General features: G+C 35.9%; 3 protein-coding genes across 4 annotated transcripts; all 3 read left to right on the top strand.

Moving 5' to 3' along the window:
• The first annotated feature begins 161 nt into the window (after positions 1 to 161).
• Positions 162 to 10,200, top strand: LOC133174733 (MICOS complex subunit Mic60-like). Of its 2 annotated transcripts, none has more exons than XM_061309815.1 (12): positions 162 to 255; positions 1,418 to 1,494; positions 2,050 to 2,257; positions 4,494 to 4,554; positions 4,880 to 4,996; positions 5,741 to 5,880; positions 6,023 to 6,120; positions 6,784 to 6,919; positions 8,044 to 8,164; positions 8,605 to 8,828; positions 9,014 to 9,242; positions 9,470 to 10,200. In XM_061309815.1, the coding sequence occupies exons 1-12, from the start codon at positions 214 to 216 to the stop codon at positions 10,090 to 10,092; spliced, it is 2,076 nt and encodes a 691-aa protein (XP_061165799.1). In that variant the 5' UTR covers positions 162 to 213; the 3' UTR covers positions 10,093 to 10,200. The 2 variants fall into 2 exon arrangements, with proteins under 2 accessions (XP_061165799.1, XP_061165800.1); XM_061309816.1 differs by having other exon boundaries at positions 4,500 to 4,554.
• Positions 10,201 to 11,274: 1,074 nt separating this feature from the next.
• LOC133174746 (perlucin-like) lies at positions 11,275 to 14,777 on the top strand. Its single transcript, XM_061309834.1, has 5 exons — positions 11,275 to 11,345; positions 12,458 to 12,546; positions 12,901 to 12,991; positions 13,298 to 13,535; positions 14,728 to 14,777. The coding sequence occupies exons 1-5, from the start codon at positions 11,297 to 11,299 to the stop codon at positions 14,753 to 14,755; spliced, it is 495 nt and encodes a 164-aa protein (XP_061165818.1). The 5' UTR covers positions 11,275 to 11,296; the 3' UTR covers positions 14,756 to 14,777.
• A 1,719-nt stretch (positions 14,778 to 16,496) lies between these two features.
• LOC133174793 (uncharacterized) lies at positions 16,497 to 17,981 on the top strand. The gene has a single exon (XM_061309891.1). It carries the CDS (start codon positions 16,497 to 16,499, stop codon positions 17,979 to 17,981), a length of 1,485 nt encoding a protein of 494 aa, XP_061165875.1.
• The last annotated feature ends 2,572 nt before the right edge of the window (positions 17,982 to 20,553 follow it).

Below are 20,553 nucleotides of genomic sequence, written 5' to 3' on the forward strand. Positions count from 1 at the left end.
TAAAATGACGCAAGTTAAAATTGGCTTAATGAGAAAATAAAAATATATAATAAAATTCACTAATCAACTTTCTATACACATAATTCGCGTAAAATGATTTTGAAAAATGATTTCATATTTTGTCGGGATCGACGTTCACATATTAATTTTGTCCTTGGACGTGAGGGAGACCGGTGTCTGGGCAAATAAATTTTTGGTTCTCGCTGTAAAAGGATGTGGCGAGCTGCAGCGAGGGGCGTCACCCCGCGGATTAAGGTATGGTTATCATTTCTTCAAATAGCAAACTCGGCGAGGATTTGTCTTACACTTTGATTAGACACCATTGTATCTTGAAATTGCCATTGGGCATTAACTTTCATTTTGCTCTTGTCAAGAGCTAAAATGAAAGTATGTCTTTATGCTTTTGTACTTTATATTTGTATTAATACTTATTTGATTATAAAGTAAAGCTTTGCTTTAGCTGCAGTCTATCAATGGCTAAGATATTTTGTGACTAGAGCTTTACATTTGTTTATGACATTATACAGTTATTGACTTTTGATGAAGTCTACTTGTGGTATATAGAAAATACATGGCATCCTACTAACTTGGCCTAGTGGGTTAACCCTTTAGCTTAATTGGTAGAGCATTGGACCGGTCCTGAATATGACCTTATTTGCAGTAGCGTATCAGAACAGCTGATTTTAATCAGATTGTTTTATCAATTAATATTAGTAAGAACATTATCACCTTTGCTTTCACCAAATTCCTGAAAAGTATTAGATGTTGCAATTAATGGTGAAATGTAAAAATGGTAAATTGAGTTTCCAACAGTCATGTGCGAGACCCTTCTAGAATGTTTAGGTTTACAATGTTACATGTTTAACTCCAGTCATTGTCCCCCTTGAAAATTACGTGGCGTAGTCCTGTAGAAATGTGCCCCTTTCTCCCCATCATTTTAGCAGATCTTAGGTTGGTGTTGATAACATTTGATCCATGTCAGGCCAAAAAAAATAATAGTCTTGTTTCCTGCTACCAGCCTGAAAAAAATAGGGTAGGTAGGTAGGAAAATTATTTTATTTTATATTTTTATTTTATTTTTTTCCGACAGCATTTTTTGGATATGAACTAATACAAGATAAAATTAAACATGTCACAGGTCAACATTGTCTTTTAAAATTGAATTTCATGTCTTTTATGCACAACTCAAGTGGTATTTTATGAAAGTCCATATTTAAAACAAGAATTTCATGAAATGCTTGTTTTGTGTTAACACGGAAACCGATTACAGTGACAGAACGATGAAATTCTGGAAATTCCCGATTTTTTTTCTCCCAAAACTTGAAAAAAACTTTAGGGTCGGGTGCAAAAAAATAGGGTAGGTCGGGTAGCAGGAAACAAGACTATTATTTTTTTTTGGCCTCATTTTCTTTTTCAGACCTCCAGTGTAGTGAAGCCAATACAACAAAGATGTATGGCATCTGGACCCCCTCCCCAGAAAGGTGGAGTTCTAAAGTAAGTATGCTGTACTTAATCTGGAAATGGTAAAAACATTGATCTCTGTGTTTGATCCAAGCAACAGAGGGTGACATCAGACAGACTACATTCATGTCTATAATTCATTGTATGTTAAACTGTTTTATAGCACACTCATCCAACAGTTTGAAAACAGAATATTTGATTACCATGATTAATGATTTTTTTTTCGAAATTACTAAATACATGTACTGTATGTCTTAAGTTAGAAGAAAATTGCATGCTGTGTATTTATCTGATTATTTAATTTTAGTTATTTCCTGTAAAAAATACTGTTAATTCCTTAATATATTTGAGAATTTTATTATCACTTAATTTTGCAAGAAGGACAAATCACGAAATAAAATTACTCAAATTTATTTTTTTTTTATATTGCTAAGTTACATGTACCTGTAAAAGCTCATGATCTACAGTCCACTTGCATACTATCACAGTTTGATGTCTACAAGTCATTTTGCAGTATTAAGTACTCATGTAAATAAAATAAGAAATAATGCACAGTAAATAATGTAACATGATTTTATGTGATTATAGGTGGTTTGTTCTGTTGCCTACAGCAGCTTTGGGAGGAGCTGCTGCCTATGGTGAATTTGTGGATCCAGAATTTAAGAAAGTGATGGAGAAAAATGTATATAGTCCATTCCAAGAATACGTTTATGATCCTATAAAGGGCCTTGTATCTGGTTCAGGGAAAGCTGCTGAAGAGGAACAAAAGCCGCTGGCTAAAATCACCCCCACCCCAGTGAGTATAAGTCACCCCCACCCCACTGAGTATAAGTCACCACCACCCCACTGAATAAAACTCACCCCCACCCTAGTGAATATAAATCCCCTCACCCCGGCCAGTGAGTGAAATTCACCCCAAACCCAGTGAGTAAAACTCACCTCCCTTGTGAATACAAATTCCTCCCATCCAAGGGAGCAAAATTCACCCCAACAAAATGTAAGTAAAAATCTCCCCCCCCCCTCCCAACCCAGCATCAGTAAAAAAAAATTCACTCTAACCCCATTGAGTAAAAATCACCTGATCTACAAGGTGGCCAATAAAAAAATCATCCCCCCCACCCCAGTGAGTAAATTTCAGCATCAGGCCAGGGAGTAAAAATTGCACCAACCCACTGAGTTTAAATCACTCCCACCAAGTTAGTAGATAGTTCTGGAGTCTAAATTCTAAATAAAGCTGATTATCTTGCCAACTAAAAACAGGATTTTCCTCAGAATAATGTCCCGAAAGTACATTTACAATGTACCTATTAGAAGTTGATTTTTAGCTCACCTGAGCTGAAGGCTCAAGTGAGCTTTTCTGATCACTTTTTGTCCCACATCTGTCTGTCTGTCCGTCTGTCTGTCTGTCTGTAAACTTTTAACATTTTCGCCTTCTTCTCAAGAACCACTGGGCCAATTTCAACCAAACTTGCCACAAAGTATCCTTGGGTGAAGGGGATTCAAGTTTGTTCAAATGAAGGGCCACGTCCTCTTTCAAGGGTGGATAATAAAGAAATAGTGAAAAATTAATAGCATCTTTTAAAAATCTTCTTCTCAAGAATCAAAGGGCCAGGAAAGATGAAACTCATGTGGAAGCATCCTTAGGTAGTGTAGATTCAAGTTTGTTCAAATCATGACCCCGGGATGTAGGGCAGGGCCACAATGGAGGATCAAAGTTTTACATATAAATATATAGGAAAAATATTTAAAAATCTTCTTCTCAAGAACAGCAAAGCCATGATGAGTCATATTTATATGGAAGCATAAGGTAGTGTAGATTTAAGTTTATTCAAATCATGACCCCTGGGTGTAGGGCGAGGCCACAATGGACTATCAAAGTTTTACATAGAAATATATAGGAAAAATCTTTAAAAATCTTTTTCTCAGGAACAGCAAAGCCCTGATTGGTCATATTTATATGGAAGCCTCCTCAGGTAGTGTAGATTCAAATTTATTCAAATCATGACCCCCGGGGGTAGGATGGGGCCACAATGGAGGATCAAAGTCTTAAATAGAAATATATAGGAAAATATCTTCTGAAGAAGAACTGCAAAGCCATGACTTGCCATGATTAGTTCATTTTGATATGGAAGCATCCTCAGGTAGTGTTAATTAGTCCCCTACCGGTGAAACTGGAGGGGTATAGGTTTCCTCTGAGTCTGTCCGTCTGTCTTTCTAGCTGTCTGTCTGTCTGTCCCTCTGTCTGTCTGTCAGTCTGTCCCACTTGGTTTTCCGCACTTTTCTTCTAAATGCTTGCAGATATTGAGCTGATTTTTGGTATGTGAGAGTATCTTGATAAGTTACAGATCAAGTTTGTATTTCGTTCCGCTTCAATGATTTTTGATGGAATTACAACCTTTTCAATTTTTCAGGGTTTTCCGCACTTTTTTTCTAAACGCTTGCAGATATTGAGCTGATTTTTGGTATGTGACTTTACCATGATGAGTTATAGATTAAGTTTGCATTTCGCTCCGTTTCATTGATTTTTGACGGAATTATGGCATTTTCAATTTTTAATGGGAACCAGATTACACTTGCCAATAGGGGACTAGTATTGCTAATGCAATACTCTCAGAATGCTTGTTCAATTTTGTTCAAATGATGACCCCCGGGGGGTAGGGTGGGGCCCAATGGGAAATCAGAAGTTTTACATATGAACATATAGAAAAAATATTTCTTCTCAAGTACAGAAAAGCTATGTTTAGTCATATTGATATGGAAGCATCCTCAGGTAGTGTAGATTCAAGTTTGTTCAAATGATGACCCCTAGGATAGGGAGAAGCCATAATGGGGGATCAAATTTTTACAAAGGGATATATGGGAAAATTTTTTTCAAAATCTTCTCAAGTACAACAAAGCCATTTGTTATATTGACATGGAAGCATCATCAGGTAGTTTAAAATTCATGCCCCCCCTCTTGTTTCATAATTAAAATTTATTTTTACCTGATAAAAAATAAAAGAAAAATTTAGTTGCCCTTTTTTCTTAAACAGCCTCAGCCAGTAACGAAGAAATCAGAACCAAAGGCTGAACCAGTGAAGACCACAGTCAAAGGTAGGGAGGAGGTCATCTAGGGAGGGGCTTAGACCTAGATGTTTTCTGTGGACATTTTCTGAATGCTCAGACCTAGATAGTGTGGCATTCTCTGTTTGAAATTAAAAAAGAAAAGTACTTGATGATCCAAATTTTGACATATAATATGCAAAATTTGTATTAGGTTGTATTAATATTTGTTTTCAGTATGATATAGAAATTTTAAATTTCAGGAAATCTTTCAGAAAAGAGCCAAAATTAAGGCAAAGATTGATAGATTTCTCTGTTATGTCCAATTCTCATTTTTAGTCTGTAAAAGATGTTTAAATGAAAAAAATACTTACAGAGACAGCAGTCAGCCCTGCCCCAGCCCAACCCACACTGTCTGCTAAAGAGAGGGAAAAATTAGACATAGAGCAAAAACTACAGCAACAAAGAGAGAAAGAAAAGGCTGAAAATACAGGTGAGGAGAGAGAGAAGAGGGGTGAGTGGGGGGTTAGACATAGACCAAAATCTACAGCAACAAAGAGAGGAGAGAGAGAGCTAGAGAGAGGGGTGGGTTGGGGGTTATACATAGACCAAAAGGTACAGAAACAAAAAGAGAAAGAAAAGGCTGAAAATACAGGTGAGGAGAGAGAGAGCTAGAGAGAGGGGGAAGGGATGGGGGTTATACATAGACCAAAAGGTACAGAAACAAAGAGAGAAAGAAAAGGCTGAAAATACAGGTGAGGAGAGAGAGAGCTAGAGAGAGGGGGAAGGGAGGGGGTTATACATAGACCAAAAGGTACAGAAACAAAGAGAGAAAGAAAAGGCTGAAAATACAGGTGAGGACAGAGAGAGCTAGAGAGAGGGGGAAGGGAGGGGGGTTATACATAGACCAAAAGGTACAGAAACAAAGAGAGAAAGAAAAAGCTGAAAATACAGGTAAGGGGAGGGAAAGAGTGAAAGAAAGGGGTGAAGGAGATAGATATATAGCAACAAAAAGAAAATTAAAAGACTGAAAATGCTAATAGAGAGAAGGACAAAAAAAAGAAAGGGAGAACAGGTCAAGAAATGACTTTTTAAATGTTAAGGGAAGACAAATCAGTGATGATAAAAGTCAGCATTCTGTATGTACTTGTAAGTAATAATCACTCTGCCAATTGTAGGGTTCTGATGAAGCATTTTACAGATACTAAGTTTACTATTTTGTCTGTTGAACTTTCAGCCCTGGAATCCAAACTTAAGGACCTGATGGATTCTTGTAAAACTAGGCTCCAAGAGGCATCAGATCTACAGAAAGATGTTATTGAAGCAGTCAAACAACACTCCAAGGCCCTTCAAACTGCCATGGATGATAAAACAGATGTAAGTGTACAATTCTTAGTTATGTGTATCTAAAACAGGGGCGGGGTCACATTACCAAGCAAGAGTCTTAGGGAGAACAACAACAATGATTCAAAATACAATCAACTTGATGAAAGGTTAACCTCTTGGTCAATATTTACAGATCCTGAACAAGGAAGGACAGTGGCAGGCTGTGTCCGAGGCCTTCCAGAAAAGAGAGGGGGTCACAGATAATGCCAAAAAAGTCATGGAGTCACTCAGGTATGAAAACATTCTCAATCCTTTACAAAGTTCTCCATAGCCATTTAATGTGGCGGCCCCACCACAGTTAAATTCCTTAGCGCCACAGTTAAAAAATTAGTGCCAGAGTTCCGCCATGGTAAAATATTAGTGCCACAGTTAGATCACCATCAATCAGGAAGATAAATGTATAAAATTGTAATAGGAGAGGAGAAAAATGCAACAGATCAGACCAGGATTCAAACCCGGCCCCCTGAATCTCCAGTCAGGTGCGCTACTTTGCTATCTGGCCACCGGTAATCGAACCTGTCTGACTGCCACATTCCTCCCTCCCTGAAGGTCTTTGCCTCTCCCCCCCAAGACACAAACTCAGGCTCTTCCCTGGCAGGTCTTTCACGACATGGCAACAAATGTAATAGGAGAGGATTTGAATCCGAGCCCCCTGAGTCTCCAGTCAGGTGCTCTACCAACTGAGCTTTCTGGCCAGCTGTGGCCGAACCCATCTGACTGCCACAAGATTAAATCTTCAAATTATGTACCATTTTATTGTATAGTTTCTAATGATAAACTGTCAATTTACTCTAATTAGAGTAAACTAACTGGAGTTAAGTATGACATGCAAGCACACATAGTCTAATCCAGTAATGTATAAGACAAAGAATCATATCTCTATCATGTTTGTAGATCAGAAATGGACAAGTTAAAATCAATGGTAGATGAAGCAAGGAACACCAAATCAACAAAAAGTAACAAAGTCCTGAATGCAGCTCAGGAGGCCTACAATACAGCCAGTAGTAAACTAAATGCCATACAGTCAGCTGTAAGTCATTACGTGTCAGCTGTAAGTCATTAGATGTCAGCTGTAAGTCATGATGTGTCAGCTGTAAGTCATTATATGACAGCTGTAAGTTATTATGTGTAAGCTGTAAGTCATTATGTGTCAGCTGTAAGTCATTATATGTCACCTGCAAGTCATAACTTGTCAGCTATAAGTCATTACATGTCAAATGTAAGTCATTACGTGTCAGCTGCAAGTCATTACGTGTCAACTGTAAGTCATTACATTTCAACTGTAAGTCATGATGTGTCAGCTGTAAGTCATGATATGTCACCTGTAAGTCATTACATTACATGTCAGCTGTAAGTCATTAAATGTCATAATACGGTAATCTGTAAATCATTACATGTAACAATTTAGTCAGTGTAAATTTATGTGTAATAAAACAGTTGTAAATTATTACTTGTAATAAACAATACAGCCAGCTGTAAATCATTACATATAAAGTAGTCAGTTGTAAGTAATTACATGAAAAATACAGTCAGTTGTAAATCATCATATGTAAGAATACAACCATTTCATGCAAGTTATTTAGCTATAAAGTTACCTATAAGTCATGAGATGTAACAATTCTGTTGTTACATGCAACAGTAAAGTTTGCCCTAAGTCATTACATTTAAAGGTTATAGAAAGCTGTAAATAAAATGGTAGATGGTTTGCTGTCAGTCATATTAAACTAAACTAGAGGAAAGGTTGCCTACTATTAAAAGAGAAATGACTTAGTTGTCTTGACCATTCATGTTTTGATTGGACATTATTAATAGCTTTTAACATAAACAAGGGTTTTATGTACTGAATATCAATGTTTAGAGGGAGTAAACATTATTGTCAAACTCTCAATTCATCTGTTCACCAACTAACTTTGCAATTCTTTCTAAACATTATATAAAAAAGTGTTTGGCCAAGTTGAAGGTTAAGAGCAATGTTTTTTATATGAGATTAAGACAACGTCATACATCAAGACGAATATCAAATAGAATTAGTCTCTGCATAGGTTATTATATTTCACGAAGACCTGTTTCTTTGTAGAGCACTTAGGAACCTATGGGACTAAGTACATTTTTTATTTTAACAATTTCTTTGAACAGTTCGATTTTGATTTTTAGATAGCAAAGAGTGAGTCAGAGAATCAGGGACTTCTAAAGTTCAATGATCTGGTGGAGGAAGGGAAAAAGAAATTCCAGCGAGAACTCGAGAGTTTGATGCCTGATGTCAAACCGGGAAAAGGTGAGCAGTTTCTAAGACTAGATTTATTTATAAAACTATAGGCTATATACCGGACTGCAGGCTTAATGACTGTGAGTTAGTGCATTAACTAGAAGAATTTTGGTATAGGAAGACTTTTAAACAAAGTAAATATAGCTACATGTATTTGAAAGCTGAGACAACTTCAGAATATTGTAGACTGTATAATCATTGGTCATTAATGATAATGAATAAAGATACCTATTACTTTGAGCTACAAAGCCCATAGCACTTCTGTTTTGTAGTTAACACAAAATCATATTAACATTGACAGAACTCGTACTTCTATCTGTCAAACAGTAAATGGTGTGGCAGCAAGTTGGGTTGGATTTATGTGGAAAAAGAAAGAAGTCCAGATTGAGAGATTATATTCAGAAAAAAAAATGTGTTCATAATTTTTTGAAGTTTATGTATTTGTGCAGGAAAGAAGCTGAGTGAAGATGAATTAAATTCATTGATTGCACATGCTCACAGACGTATAGAGCAACTGCAGCACCAGTTGGCCAATCACATGGCTCTGGAGAAGGAACGAATTCAGGAGGCGCTAGAAAGTCAAAAACGTGCAGACGACAAAGTGTGTGACAGAAGAATTCAAGACGAGACACAGAAGATAAAAAATAGCATTGATCTCGAAAAACGCAAATGGGTATGAGTTATCTTTTAGAATTGTACAGTAAAACAAGCTTATAGTGAACACACTTATAATGAATTGACGCTTATCGCAAAGTGATTTTCATTCCCCATTACTTTAAGATGTATTGTAATCTTATTGGATAGAACGAAATACGTTTACATGTATTTTTTAACTTTTAAGTCAAATTTGATTTGAAGGAGGAAGAGGCCCAAGTTCAGCATGAGGTGGACCTTCGTCAACAACTGGCTCGACAGGCCGCAGCCCACAGCGACCATTTACAGGAAGTCCTGAAGGTCCAGGAACAAGAACTCTTACAGAAATACGAGCGTCAGTTCAATCTGAAGTTTATTGAGGAGCGACAGGCTTTCCAGGCCGAGATCGCTGGGTGGGTGGCGCGACTGAAAGGCATCGAAACTGCAGTAGAGAGTAAGTACGATCTCTGGATGTCATTTGTTATAAGTAATCCTCCTGGAATGCTTTGTTATTTTAGATTATTTTTGGGTACTGACATTGCATGTATTGACTGACATTAAGCACTTCATTGTCCAAAGGTGGAACAAGAAAAAAAAAAGATCTGTGTCTAACCCTTTAAGAATATATTTAATTTGAGGAAATGATGAAAAGTATTTTTATAGATTTTTTTTAAATATTAGACAGGGCTGCTGCTGAAAAGATTGCCAGAGAGGCACAGGACCTTTGGCTAGCCAGCCTCGCTTTGAATGGCAGCATTCGCCGGGGTAAAGAGGAGGAGTTAGATTGGGAAGCCCGCCTAAAGCCCCTAGGGAATGAAATTGTGGCAGTATACGATGCTGCCGGAAATCACCCCTTTGTCAACATGATTGTAAGCACAATCCCAGAGAAAGCTTATGTACGTGGGGTTTGGACAGAGGATACTCTGAGGGAACGATTCGAGAAAGTCTCAAGTGTCTGTAAAAAAGTGGCGGCCATTGATGAATGCGGAGGAACTCTGTATAAGTATTTTATATCATACCTCCAGTCCACCTTTATAAGTTTTAAAAGTTATGACATAAAGGGATTACATGACCAAGTTGACATTGCTAGTATGGACAATTTTGAAATTTTGGCCAATGCTAATTATTGGATGGAGAGGGGAGATTTCGAAACAGCCGTCAGATTTATGAATCAGCTGCAGGGCGAGGCCAGAAAGGTGGCATCCGATTGGTTAAAAGAGGCCAAGTTGCTATTGGAAACACGACAAGCAGCCATTGCTTTGACTGCCTTCGCATCAGCAAGTGGTTTGGGAACAGTATTTTGAATTTGATTTTTTTTTTTTTTTTGGAATATACATGTATGTGTTTAAGTAACCAGACAATGTAAAAGATGCTGTTTTGATTTATGGGAGAAATAAAGATGATGAATTACAGTGTTTTGTTATAGCTCACCCTAGCCAAAGGTTCTATTTAGCATTTGTAATTGTTGTCCGTCATCAGTCTATCAATCTGTGGTTTGTTGATTTATTAAACACAATCTTAGGTTGTGAAGATTGAAGTTTGCTCAAATCTTGCTCCATGGCCACAGTAAGGAGTCTGTAAGTTTGATGTAGGATTGATTTGGGAACCTTCTTCTTAAGACCGGAAAGACTACAGCAGAGACATCAATAATACTCTTGTCTCTGGCTACAGTTTGTCATATTTAGAAATATACATCCTTATTTAGGAAAGATTCAGTTCTGTTCAAATCATAGCCCCCCAAAATAAGTCCTGATTTTGACATAGAAATAAACAAAAAAAAATCTTTTGTATAAATATTAGTGTAATTTTACAAAGAAAGACTTGGATTCTAGTTCTAGAATTAAATATCTCTTTCTTGGCGTTGACATTTACGTCATACTAATTTAATACTTCTTTTTTTCAAGTTCACAGCGCAGTAGCTACATGTAAAAGATACGCAGATAACTATTAAAAATGGCAAGTATTTGTGCTGTTGCAGATTTGAAGGAAATTTTTTCTTTAATTTTCATTTCAAATATATGAATGAATAAGTGAATTTACAACAGAACATAATTTAACTTAATTTTACCCACTAGAACCAATCGGGGCAAGCAATATATACTGTACCTAGTATTTTATCATGTGTTATTTTTGCACCCCCCCCCCCCACACACACACATACACACACACCCCCACCCACTGGAAATCTTGGATACGTTAAGTATAGTGAAATCTAACACGCAATCTTGGAGACGTTAAGTATAGTGAAATCTAACACGCAATCTTGGAGACGTTAAGTATAGTGAAATCAAACACACAATCTTGGAGACGTTAAGTATAGTGAAATCTAACATGCAATCTTGGAGACGTTAAGTATAGTGAAATCTAACACGCAATCTTGGAGACGTTAAGTATAGTGAAATCTAACACGCAATCTTGGATACGTTAAGTATAGTAAAATCTAACACGCAATCTTGATTTACCTGATAATATAAAAGGCCGAAATTTTTATCAACAAGAGATGAAATAATGGCCGACAAACTGTCCTTTCTTGTTATCTCGGTGATAATTTCGTACGGTAAGTAAATCTATATACAAATTGTAGTTATCTCATAATAGTGCAACCGCAGCGTGATCTGCATTAGAATCGTTACAATTTTGTAATTATAAAGTCTCAATTTACATCAAATCATACCCTCACCACATGTGATTTGTCTATTAATTTTAAAGGTCTGTTTATCTGTACTGCTATCCTTCTATATAGGTATATGTAAGAAATCAAAGGAGCCTATTTTAACAACATTTCTTCGCTTGCCTACATTAATAGGAGATTAAATTATCAGTGGATATAAGGAACAGTCTGCGAGCGCTTTTATTTAAAAACAAAAACAACTTTCTTGTTAAAGGGGGGTGGGGGTGGGGGGTGGGGGGGTCATAGTAGGTGTAGATTTAACAGTAGCGCAAAAAAGTAAAATATATTTTCATTATTATTTTTTGAAATATGTCTTATAAATGTTGTTTGCTTTTAAATCATTAAATGGATCAATACTTAATATTTCTTTTTCACATCTGAAAAATGTGAAATGAATAAAAAATATTTTCCATACATCGGAATTTTTTTTTCTCTTGTCGATCATGCATGATTAAAAACAAAATAAATAGACACGGAGAAACGATTTATTTGTTCACCCAATGAGTAATGCGTGTTTTGGACTGAACATTTTTAAGTGGGAGTAATTTTAGGTCATTGCTTAAAGCCTTTTAACAGGTTTGTACAAGGCTCTTTCGACTGAAGTCGATGAAATTTTACTTCTTGATCATGAGTTTAATTATAATCGTGCGTGACGCTCATTTACAAAAAATGCATTTCATTTAGAATGAGAATGGGAAGAATATCAAATGTTAAAGTTCATATCTCTTAAGGTTCATAGACTCTCGGGTAAGAGGGGTAACTCTTACTGGTATAAACAAATATTCCTTTATATATATAAAAAAAAAATTGTCAAGTTACCGACCATTTCTGTTTAGAATTCAAATTATAAATAATATTTCTTTTTAAAAATTATTAGCAACAATGCAAGTTTTTCTTCGCTTGAACTGAGGGATATTTTACAGAACAAAATTTAGTCGCAAAACATTATAGCTCCTTTCACCTGGTATAAATAATTGTGTCTGTATTTCTTTTTATAGTGGTTGCAGACTGTCCAAATGGTTTCACAAGACATGACGAGTCCTGTTACGTCATCAACCGTGTCTTAGCGACGTGGGCTCAAGCCAGTGTAAATATAGTTTGCAACTCCAACCACTCTCCATCAAAGATGATTTTTTTTTTCGGCACCAAAATCAAGTCACAAGTTTGTCACCGATTAGTCGTATATTATATTTATTGTAGAGACAACACATATACGTCTTCGCTAGCCAAGGGTTTCCGATCCGAAATCTAGAGTAAATTTCGGATCGGAAACCCTCGGCTAGCGAAGATGACACATACAGTGCAATAAAATATGTCGCTACACACATTGTCTATTTTTGATGCAACTTATCGATATAAATTGCAGTTGAAATTATGCCTTTTATACATTCACACTTTCGGTAAGTTGTTAAAAATAAAACAAAAGTCATTCCGTTTGCAGATTTACTGTCATGCTATTCAAGCTGAATTGGTTTCCATAGAAAGCCAGGTTGAGGACAACTTCCTGCGAGGATATCTACAAAATCAAGGATGTAATGACATTTACATTTTTAAATCACATAATTTGTCAAAAGTTTACGACTTTCATTAGTGGATGCAAGAGTGGAAAGGGGGAGGGAGATACACATGTACCAACTAAAAAAAAATTCGACTCGGGCATATTTTTGCCAGAAAAAAATAAATTAAAAAAAAATAAAACCACCAAAAGCAAACAAAAAAAGAAGAAGATAATATTCGTATGTATCATGATCATCCTAGTATCCATTTGTGCAGTCTATCCCAATAGGTAGATAACGATTAGCCCATGAAATGTTTTCTCCTTATCTAATTCTATTCAGCAAAATATGACCATCCCCGGTTCTGGGTCGGGGGTAGTGACCTCCTACAGGAGGGGGAGTGGACATGGACCAAGACCGGAAGCGTGATCGGATCCCAGGGGTTCTCCCACTGGGCCCCCGGTCAGCCGAACAATGGTGGTCATTTGGACGAACACTGTATGGAGCTGGAGGCCGGAACTAATTGGTTGTGGAACGATGACGAATGCGAGAATCGCAAAAACTTTATTTGTGAGAAACCGTGAGTCAGTTTTCATATTAATCAAAGCGCTCTATATTAAATTCATTGTTAAAATATGTCGACTTTATTGTTGGGATTTTTCAGTCGAATATCATCCTTAGGATCTTACGGTCATTAATAGCTGAGTCTCTTGATTTGCAATGAAAGAATTATTAAGATTCCTATAAATCGGAATGAGGAGCTATTTTATAGATTTCTTACCAAGACAAAAACTGTGGTAACCTGAGTCTTATTTTGCAATAGATACTTAGAATGCAGCCAGAAATCTTGATTGAGTTTTTCGCCTTGTTTACGTCATGAAAAAATTGTTTGAAATTGCAATTGAAATTAACTAGATTCTTTAGTTTAATTGTTTAAAAATCATTGTTGAATATATTAAAGCATTTACAAAAGTAAATCTTTGTCCTGGTTTTAAATTCCTTTGTATTATGGGACTGTAATTGAAATACATTACAAGAAATATAGAAAAAATTACATTCAATTATGAATGCTTTAATTTCGAGCTCGAAATAAACAATTCGATGCGTTCCGAATTTCTGTACAGCTTAACTAACATGACTAACAGTTATAGGACTTAATATCATGATATATAATTATGCTTTTCTTACATTTTCAACAGTGAAATACTGTAAATTTATCTACTGAATAAAACTGATATTCTGACACAGTGTGAAAGGATATCAAAATGGTATTCTCACAGTGTAAGAAAATCAGAAGTGCGACAAAACTCTCGATTTCCAATCCCAAATCATGCCCGTACTAAGCAAGCCCCCCCCCCCCCCCCGGGTTCATACAGCCATGCCCATCACTAATAGTGTTTAAAAAAACTTCCTGGCCTGTTATAAGATAGAGTAAATGAACCATCTTGACAGAGACTAAAACTGCCAAAGTTTCTCCAAATATGTTGTTAAAAATCCATGTTCAACCGCTCAACTATGACGTCACAGCCTATGACACCGTGTTACGAAAAGACAAAGGGAACATCAAAGAAAATGTAATAAACAGAAAAATATCAATGTTTTGTAGATGAATATGGAATTTATTTCAGTCGTGAGACAGGATTTTTTGATATTTTCACTCGTGCTTCGCACTCGTGAAAATATCAAAAAATCCTGTCACACTCGTGAAATAAATTTCATATTCATCTGCAAAACATTGAATATCCTCTATATATCTTATTCTTATATTTCAGGCTTTACGATACAACAATCATTGGATGAACATTTTAAAAATTAAACTAATTACATAGCTTACATTTTATTTGTCTTTTGTCATGCGATGTTTATGCAATTAAACCTTAAATCTTGGCATTTTTTTTCAAGATATGGAATATTATTAAATTTTTCTATTGTTAAATCCGCCTAGAGCGTTGTCTACTGGCCTAAAGTCATATTTTGATATTAAAAAAACTTTTTGAGGTTTAATTGATTTACGTATAAGAGCATCCTCGCAGGTCCAAGGTGTTGAGCATCTTCAGTAAAAAGTTACTGTTCTTCTTTAATTCAAGAATTAAAACAAACATTTTCTTCCATACAAAGCGCTATAAAGTTTATGGTTTCTCTGCAAATAATATCATTCTGTGCAGTGCATCATTTCATGACTTGACCGAGTATTAACGGATTATCCGTGGCACTGAGAGGGGAAGTAAGAAACGTGGGGTTCATATTGACCAAACATTCAATGTCTAATGCATCCTTAATACTGTAAATGGTGTTGGGATGTCGATCCCTGTTTCTGTTTTAACGGGCTCTTCGGTATTTTTAATTTAGTAAGTATTTGGTGATGGAACAGCCACTAACAGAGGTCACAATTTTCAAAGAAAACCGGATATGTAAGGATTTCTTTTTTAAAGGTAGTATTTATTTGGAATCATTTCCACATGTTTTTCAAATTATAGATTGTTTTATGTCGAGTTTATCTATCTTAAAAATATTTCAAATGGAGAATGTCATTTTAGACACAGGCACCTGGAGCGTGGATAATGTACATCTCTGCACCCCCTACGTCTAATAACAAACGTTTAATTACCGAGTGTGTATTCTCTAGAAAATATGCAATTTTCCATCAATTCCATATTTTTATCGCTCTGTACAATCGATAGATACGGTATATTATGTATAATTATTATACATATACCAAAAAAAAAATCCATTCAAATATACATATATATATATCATTTTAATGGTGTCAACCTCAGCTGTATGCTTTACGTACGTTTCATTGTTTACCCCACCTCTGTTGATTTTTCGATGAAATCCTGGCTTACGATTGGTTGAAGTCTGTCACGTGAAGGGGGTGTATTACTTATACCTAGTCGCTTGAAAATCAATACATGGTCGATACGGAGTTATCGTTCTTTTGTAACGTTCGAACAACTCGAGTTCACACGATTTGCCGAGTGTCTGTTGACAATGTTACAGTTAACTAATGTAAGTAACGAAGATGGAACCTTTTTCTCCCTTTACTGAAAGTCTTCAAAACTGTCAGTACGTTATTACAGCACGAAACACTCGCAAAACAACATTACGTCACACAACGTGACGTCATAATAGGCATTGTATGAGTGATGAAACATACATATAGTGAGAAAAACAATTTTACAAACCACAGACAATGCATAAATATTTTATCGGTGGGGTAAATTCGTTACATAGTTTTGTAGTGACAGGGTACGGGATGATACCTGGTTAGTAAATTCCATACCTGGCTCGGCTTCGCCTCGCCCTACCCGTCAATAAATAGACACTACATATGTATAAAAATCGACTTCACAATCTTTGTGATTATCTATATATAAATAATTCTATTATATTAATGTCATAGTCTACATATGTATGATTTAAACTTAATTGCACACCTAGCTATCATATTAAATAGATTTAAAGTCCGACTTCGCGGTCTTCGTGGTTATCTAACAAGCTCATAATAAACTAGATCATTGGTAGGCGACACCCGACAAACATGGCTGCCAATACAACCAAAAAATATCCATTGGGCTCGCCACAAGAGCAAATTAAAATGTGTGAAATCCATGGAAAAACTATTGATATGATATGTGAGGACTGTGATGAATTCATTTGTGTTGAGTGTGCCATAACAGGTCATAGAGAGCACGATCCGAAAACTTTACCCACGGCAGCCACCCAAAGGAGAAGATGTCTAGTTAATTTTCTGAAGAAGATCAAGGAAGAGGATCTGCCTAGGATTGATGAGAAGATAGAGAAGATTCCACAACAGATTACAGAAAATATAGAACTGTGTGACTCTGAGATTAAAAAGCTACGGATGCATTACGATGAGATAATAGCCAGGCTGACAGACATCAAAAAACGTCATGAACAAACACTGAGAGACAGTTTAGTTAAAAAGAAAGATCAACTGAACCATGTGAAATCTGAGTTAGACAAAAAGAAGAGAGGAATTGTTGAGACAGTGGAATTCATGGAGGAGAACAACAGCACCATGTCAGATTACAGCTTGATTGACAACCACAGAGAACTGACAAAAATGCTGTCTAAGATGAAGGTTCATATGACAAACTGTGAACATTCAGCAAGGTTCAATAGAGGTGATATCAATGATGACTTACTTGAGTCTTTGGTTGGAAAAACTTTCGATTTAGGGAATAATGAAGTGACTCAAATAAACTCATTTCAATATAGAGATAAACCAATATATGTGTTGAAGGCATACGATGAAGACCAATGTTACATAAGAGAATATAAATCACTATATACAGAAAAAGTTAACAAGGAAGGAGAAAGGGAACATGAATTTAGTATCATTCCATATGACATGTGTATGACTGATACTGGTGATGTTTATTTCACTGACTTGGGTAACAAGTCCATCAGGTGTCTGTCACCATCAGGATCTGTCTCTACAGTCATCAGTACAGATCCACTGGCACCAATAGGAATCTGTCATTCATTGGATGGTGGACTACTGGTTACCTTGAGAGACAATGAATCAGATTGTTATGAATTAGAGTCACACAGCAGAAGTTTGGTGAGACACATCAAAGTGACAGGTGATGTCATCCATGAGTATGAGTACCAGGAGGACGGTCAGACCAGACTGTTTACAGTGCCACACAGAGTCACACAGAACAGTAACAGTGATATCTGTGTTGTGAACCTTACAAGTGACACTACAGGTGAACTAGTGATTATGTCTCCCTCTGGTCGTATGAAGTCTGTCTACCGTGGACAGAACCTGAAAGAAAACTTTAAGCCAACTGATGTAGTGTGTGACTCCCTCTGTAACATCCTTGTTACTGACCCACCTAACAACCAGATCCATCTGCTGAGTCCTGACAAGGAGTTGTTAAAGTTCTTACTGACAGGGAATGAAGTGAACCATCCATGCAGATTATCCCTATACAAGTCTACACTGTGGGTAGGATACCGGGAAGGACTTGTCAAAGTGTTTCAGTATAGATTGTAAAATATAACATGTATAAATTCTGATTGAATTCATTCCTCACAGAAAGTAAGTTCATCATGAGAAATACATTTTAGTCTGATACATGTGTAAAGAGTTCTCATATTTTGTTATCAATCAGACTTATACTCATCACAACATAACCATAATCATATATTGTTCTTATATTTATAAATATTTTGAAAACATGCAATCGGTGGGTGATCTCATTTAAACCTGATGAATATTGTAATACATGTATATCTCGTGGTTTGTAGCCGCTTGTAATTTTGTGAATAGTAAGCAAATCAAATAAAATCGTTTAGCAGTCCATAATGCGTTTTGATGAAATTAAAGCTGAACACGATTCGTAAAAGGAATAATGTTACATCTGAGAGCCCCTATATCACCCCTACTAATGTTATTGTGATTTAAATTCAAGACACGTGGTGTAGGTTGACCCATTTAATGGTTATAGGGTAGAACCGGTTTTAAAAATAAAATTGGCAGCAAACAGGAAATTGCTATAATCTGTTTCTTTTAAAAACTTTCTGATATTCAAGATTTTAAACAGAAATGAGTGGGATATAAAAAATCACAATCTACTGAATTTATCTTTGCTTTTGTGATAATTTACGGCGAAAATTGGAGCTTAGTAGTTTTTCCAAAATCGCCCGATACGCTGGTAGAAAAAAAATGTATATGACAAACCTTTGTTTACCTCATATGGCTTTTGTTATTTATGCGCACAGAGGATCTTACCACCAACAATTGACTACTAGTAATCATTGAATGAATAGCAACATTAACTTGACACCTATGTGTTTACATTTTTCTTCGAACACGATCGATATTACATGGATTGCAAAAAAAAAAAAAAAATGAAAAAAAAAAATGAAAAAAAAAAAAAAAAAAACCTGTTTATATGAAAAAATACAAAGAGTAGAAACTATGAAAGATGCCACGGGCGTTTGTTATTTGTTATTACGTTGTTAACTAGAAAATGCATATTAAAAAATGTAGTTTGTGCCACGTTCAGAACACTAGAGCTTCAAGGTTAAGGAAGACGAACAGTATCCCTTAGGCATTTAAACAGGTACTAGTAAATGGACAACAATTTTTTTTTTCCATATTACAATACCTGTGATCATCTGTGCTTTTTGGTCAGGGAACCCACCTGACAATTGTATTCACATATAATACAACAAAGGAATGCTGACGAAAATCGCCCTACAGTATGACTTTAATAATCCTAGAATTCCACGTTTATTTAACATGTTACAAATGAACTGTTTGCAATTGTGAGCACGGAAATAATAGAATAAAAATGGACAGCATGGAAATGCATAGAAAAAATGTTCTATGTGCCTTTCCGATCGCCTTGTTTTTTTTTCTTCTTCAAGCGTAAAATTCCTGTAGTATCTGTAGTAACCCCCAATGCAATTCAACTCATTCAGATTAAGCTATATTGGTACCCCATTTGCTAATCTAACGCCAAAAAATATAGTCCAAGTTCACATGCATGCAAGTATGTTTGTCCAAAATGAAATTTAAATACATAAGTGCAGAAAACAATGTCATGAAGAAAACGTATTGAGTTTGAATGAATTCAAGGGAGATTGACGTACATTTCTACAGATATTATTCAGTAGTGAAAAATGAAACGCAAGATAACTTTTCTGTTTACCATGTCTCCACGTGCTAGTCACTTCCTAGCCACATTTCCGTGAATAATTTACCTTATCTCGTTGTGATCTCGCTAGATCTCGCCAGAGCTACTGTGAGGACTACTGGGAACTCCTCGGATTTTATAATTTGTAGAACACCGAAAAATAAAATGTTCCGAACACTATAGTAGGGGTGTATATGGTCACTGTTCACATGGTTCAGTGTAATCAATCGTCACCGGTGTAGAAGGACGTATGCTATACAGCACTCGATAGCTACAAAAAATAACTGTGTACAGTGCAGGGAACTAATTTTGTTACATAAACCAGCATCAGCATTAGTAGCATCAGGATCGAACTAGCATCAGGATCAGCATTTAAAAAACAGCATTACCAGGATCAGCATCAGCAAGCAAAGGATAAAACCAGCATTGACCTACATAAAATCAGCATTATCCTACTAGCATCAGAAAATCAATGAGTTTTAATTCAGTAAAAAATTAAAAAAGAAAGAAAGAATATTGGTTAAAGTATTCACATTATTGATACATAGTGAGATATTATGATCAAATAGTAGTAAAAGGCACTTTTATTGCTTTAAACGGCAATGCTGAAATTCATTATCTACTTCCGGTAGCATGATGCTACTTCCGGTAGCATGCATTGACCTAATTATAAAACAGCATCAGGATAAGGATAACTAGCATTAAATCAGCAAGCAAAGGAAGCATTCAAATCAGCAAGCAAAGGAAGCATTCAAATCAGCATTGATGCTGTAACAAAATTAGTTTCCTGCACTGTACCTATTCTAATTCAGAAGAGAAAGAAACCAAAGTAAAGAAACTTACAACAGTTGCACAAGTCAGTGCAGTATACAAACAAACACTTGCAAATACACGTAACTGCAATGAAATGTAAACAAAGGTAAT

Source organism: Saccostrea echinata, unplaced genomic scaffold (assembly GCF_033153115.1).
Source record: "Saccostrea echinata isolate AGI-Se365-2 ecotype Australia unplaced genomic scaffold, CSIRO_AGI_Sech_v1 ptg000059l, whole genome shotgun sequence".
Taxonomy (NCBI): domain Eukaryota; kingdom Metazoa; phylum Mollusca; class Bivalvia; order Ostreida; family Ostreidae; genus Saccostrea; species Saccostrea echinata.